General features: G+C 38.3%; 1 protein-coding gene across 1 annotated transcript in view; it reads right to left on the reverse strand.

Annotated features, from left to right (window-relative positions):
- Nucleotides 1-4879, reverse strand: part of ptprna (protein tyrosine phosphatase receptor type Na) — a 15692-nt gene extending 10813 nt beyond the window's left edge. Inside the window, exons 1-2 of the mRNA XM_008328603.3 lie at nucleotides 4704-4879; nucleotides 2495-2545 (exon numbers count right to left, since the gene is read on the reverse strand). Coding sequence (XP_008326825.1) covers nucleotides 2495-2545; nucleotides 4704-4779 — 127 coding nt within the window. The 5' untranslated portion in view covers nucleotides 4780-4879. The remainder of the gene's footprint in view (nucleotides 1-2494; nucleotides 2546-4703) is intronic.
- Between the last annotated feature and the right edge of the window lie 231 nt (nucleotides 4880-5110).

A 5110-nucleotide genomic window follows, 5' to 3' on the forward strand; every position in this document is an offset into this window, starting at 1 on the left:
AAAGTGTATGGATTTAAACAGAAACACACTCACACACCGCGTCAGCCCACGGCTGTGAGTCATAGATTTGAAGTGGCCCACACTCCGACGCTGCCCGTCACAGTCCCTTTGACAAGGTTATGTCAACAAGAGAGTGTGTGCATAACTGTAATTGTGGGGGGGGAGGGGGGGGGACTACTGTGGGGACACTTTGTCCACAGGAGGACACTTTGCTCATATCAAATATTAAATTGGTATTTGCACTGGCAGTTTTAAAATAATGCTCAATAACATTCTCTACTTCACCAACAAACTGTAAATTACTTCTCAGACAGATAAATCCTTATTCAGTCTGACAGCGTCTCATCTGATCCATGTTGAATTGAAAATAACAAGTCGGGCTCTACATTTAAAATGCATGCAATTGTTTTTTTAACGATAAGAAAAAAAAACATAAGGTCACGTCTTTGGAGCACATGATCTGACACTTAAGGAGAGAAAAAAAAAATGTTGTTTAATATTTTGTTCGTTTGTCTGTTGACAATGAAGTTGAAATGAACATATTCTCACTCTGCCATACAAAACAAATAATGTGAGAAGAAATGAGAGCAGACTATTATCTGCTGCAGCGATGAGTCATCACAGGCTTTAACTGGCTGAAACAGCCACAGAGAGACGGTGAAAGAGGATAAACATTTTTGTTAATTATTATTATTATTATCGCCAGCTGCAGATTATTTTTTATAATTGTTGAAGAGAAAGATTTTAATTTAATCTGGAAGCTCATGTGTTTAAGTTATATAAAAATGATCAAAGACACAAAAGTTCCTCATCGTTAAGACGAACAAATAAGACAAAAAAAAAAAAATCTACATTGAAATGGTGCTTTTTATCTGGTGCCAAGACAAAACATTTTAAATCCAGTACCTTTGCAATAGTGAAGAAGATTAACGACCAAAATAAATCAAAATTAAATGAAAGAAAAAAAACACAACATTGTCTGAAAATGTGGCCCATCTTGACCAATAACTAGACCTTTGGAAACAAATGCTGCAAAAAAACAGAGATTTTTTAAAAAAATTTACTTTAAAACTTCATATTTTATTATCAGTAGTGAGAAATGATTAATATCTATAGAGGTGAAAAATGCTAGTATACAGTGTCGTAGTTCAGTTTAGAGTGGAGCAGCAGGTTGCTGTGCTAAGTAGCGGTAACAGGCTGACCACAGCATGAACTGTCCATCTCAGTTCTAACAAATGAAATTAAGTGCACAGGCAGACTGGTACAGTAGAGCGATGAGGCCCCGTCACAGAGCACTGATGCAAACAGGACACAAATAGAAGTCAATATGGAAGAGGCTAAAATATTATCTGATGTAATGAATAACAAAACAGATACAGTCATGAGGCTTTTTGATTCATTTGTAAACACAGCTGTTAGCCTGTCATATTGCACCAACTAAAGTGAAGGCAAAACATGCAGAAAATGTCAAAAACAAAACAACAAGGTCATCACTTTCTAAAATGTAAACATCCCTTTGTTGACCTTTCTTCTGCCTGAGGTCGTGTCATTTCTGGGAGGAAACGTTTCCCAGTAACAAAGAGACCCAGTTGGTCAGTGGTCTTAGTGAAACTGTAAGAGCTGTGGTTAAAAATTAGGCTTTTTTAGTTAGAATTAAATCATGTATTGCCACTTCACAAAATTTTGACTGTGTAATATTTAATTTAAATTGTTATTTTTTAAAGTATTGGTGCTTTATGAGAACTGCCAGTGAACTTGATCCTGTCCACACGCTGTATTTTTCATTCATTCAGTAATTCATTAGACGGATACAAAAAACAGCAACCTGGTGACAGAGACCCAAAAAAAGACATTTTGACGTCTACATGTATTTTGGAAAGGGCAAATGTCACTTTTTTTTTAAGCGCTGGTTAGACGTGTGTTTATCTCTTATGACTGTGGAGGGAAAAAACAAAACCATGTGAACTCCTGATCTTTCAAACACAAGCCAAAAAACAACTTGTCCAATTCTCAATTTGATTTGCACCGTCTGGAAGGGATTCAAAACACGAGGTTCGCAAAGAGAAACAAATGGTTTGTTACAACCAATTAGACGACTTAATCAAATATTTTCTTCTCTTGGATTCTGTCCACAGACGCAGCAGTGTGCCGATCAATCAGGCACAAATTGAGCCTTAAGTAAAACAAACAAAAAAAAAAAATCTCTTTAGTATTCTGTTTGACGGCTGTGTGCACGTAAGAGCAGTTTCCCATAGAAGTGCGTAAGTGTGTGGCAGTGACTCATCACAGTATTAGCACAACAACTGTGGGGGAGACGACTTCACCGTGATGTCAGTGTTGCCATGGAGACAATAGAGCAGGGGGCAGGGCTTAGATAAAGAGAAGAGGTGATGACAGAGGGAGATAGACAGACACGGCTGAGAGAGGCAGAAATCTGGGCTTGGGTTTTTTTATTTTGTTTTTATTTATTTATTTCAATGTGAGTTGTTCTTACCGTGGGAGCAAAACTCATCCCTTGAGCACAGTGTTGCCTCAAACAGACAACCTGGAAAAGAGAAAGTGAGAGATTTGAGTCAGATTGGTCGCAGGTGTTCCAGGTCAATTTCTTAGGGTAATTTTGACGGCAGTTTATGTGGAACACAACAGATAAGCGGCACCCAGAATTAGTATCAGCATCCTAGCTGCTGCACACCATTCATTTAAAACAACACAGATCACTGATGATGATGAACCATCGAACTGAAGAAGAAGAAGCCTGGGTTTATTATTCACGTACATATTTCAGATCTTCCTGACATTTCACACCATCCCCTATTTAGAAAACATTCAATGGTGGTTGAAGAAATATTCACACAAATCTTTAACTTTCATTTGTTCATTTATTTTTTCCCTTTTTTGTCCTTTTTACTGTTTTATGTCTTTGCAATGTCGGGCAAATCAACCTTTTCAACTCAAAGAGAGTTCTGTATCTGCCGTTCAGTTCTACTGACTGCAGGTGCAGCTGTGTTTGTGTGTGGTTCAAACCATAAGTGAGAATGACTTTTTCTATCTTTAAGTAAAGTGACTCATGACTTAAATGTGTTTTATGTGACTCATCCGAGTTGCAGCTTACATTAAAAAAAAAACCCCAAAAAAACTCACTGTCTCTTTTGCACACAGGTGCACTCTGGGTACTAAAATACATGGATAAAACAATCCCGAATGTTATAACCCACAGTCCAAGAGGGTTAAATTAGAATCTTGACTTGCTTTTGAAAGGAATGCTAACACATGCATAACTAGGCAAGAAAAAAAAATGTTAAGATGAGATGTAAGAGCATGATGAAACTCCCCAGTAACAAGTGAAGTAAGACTGTGACTCGTCCAGGTGAAACAGCTTTGTTATTTTCACCTTTGTTTCTTTTGTCAAAACCATTGTCAATGAGAAACAAAAGAAAGAAAGAAAAAAAAGAATCCGTCTCAGCAACAGATTGTCTGTTTGACAGACAGGAACGTTTTGTGCCTTGTGTGGACGGCTCACCAAACCGACAGATGTATGGATGACTGTGTAAAAGCCTTTAATGGAAGAGTCAAAGAAAGCAGGCTTCAGTGGTTTCTGTCCATGGTGCTGAAATCCCCGGTGGTTTATGGTTTCCTTTTCTTGTCATTGTGCTGTGCATTATTGATTGCTCTTTTTTGTACCATTGACACAGGCCGTCTCAAATAGGTTTAGCTTTTTTTTTTTTTTTTGCAATAGATTTATGGAACAACATATATCTTAGTCTATAAAAACCTGGTTTTACACAGATATCTCCTGATAGTCTGTCTCTCCTGCAAATGCTGTAGAGGTCTGCTAACGTGAGCACCTGCTCGTATTTTCCCTCATACTTTCATGTCTCTTATATGTATTTGTATTAAAGCAGGAACAAATATTTATATATTAAAAAAGAGAATGTACATATAGTTACAAAGCAATGAGTTTATTATGACATCACAGAATATCAGGAGGTAAGAATGACATGTGGGCCACTGCCATGTTTCACGAGGTCATATGTTTATATATTTAAATAAATACATTTGTCGCATTATTGTGCAGTTGACCAGTGATGGCAGTTTAATCAGCCTTGTGAAGACCTTTACTCCAGCTACAGCTATAATCCAGATCTGATAATCATTGATGACTGCTATCACTGCCACTGTCACTGCCATCAGTTCTGTGGCCTGAACTACACTGTCAGAGCGTAAGTAAACATTAAAATACAACAAATAAAATACTAAAGCCAATGACAATGCCTTTGTTTTTTCAAATATTTGCTAATATCTACTCATTTTAATTTCAGGTATTTTTAATGTAATTTTTATTTTTCCAAAAATGTCTTGGACCATTTGTGGGAAGCTTGTTTGGCATAAAAATGTGAACAATATGTAGTCATTTATGTGTTCAATGAAAAATCCAAACAGTCATTGAACATAACTTTTCCTACTCTTTATTTTATTTTTATTTTCCTCCACTTTACCGACTGTTTACTGTCATTTGTGACCATCACCGTCATACAGCCGGGTTCTTCATGACAAGTATTGACTGAGTTCATATCTTTAATGCAAATCAACACGTCGATCTTTTAAATCACAGCAGGCTGAAATGGTTGTGAGTGGACCGCAGGAAATCGAGACTGAAAAATACCGAGGTAGTGCCCGTGGACACGGCTTCAGAGTCATCTTACCGTATTTGTCTGAGCTGCCGGGCTGCCACAGCACGGTGAAGAGGAGCAGAGCTCTCCACGGTTGAAGGTGTTGCATGATCCTCTCCGGTCTCGGTGCAGGAGATGCAGAGACAGAGATGCGGACTTCCTTTGCCTTTGGCCCCCTCCCCTTCTTTTTCAGCCCTATATATATATATATATATATATATTAATTCCCCATTTTCTTCAGCAGCAGCCAGTAGTAAGAGCTCACACTCCACCGGAAAAACCCCAGAGACTGGGGAAAATATAAAAACAAATGGTTGGAAGAAGTCATTTCTTACGCTGAGAGGGCGGGGCGAGGTAGGGATGGAGGAAGAGGAGGCAAAGGGAGAGAGAGTGAAGGAGGAAAGGGGGGAGGGAGGGTGGGAGGGAAGCTGAGCCTGTGT

The sequence above is a fragment of the Cynoglossus semilaevis genome, chromosome 16, assembly GCF_000523025.1.
Source record: "Cynoglossus semilaevis isolate Cse_v1.0 chromosome 16, Cse_v1.0, whole genome shotgun sequence".
NCBI lineage: Eukaryota > Metazoa > Chordata > Actinopteri > Pleuronectiformes > Cynoglossidae > Cynoglossus > Cynoglossus semilaevis.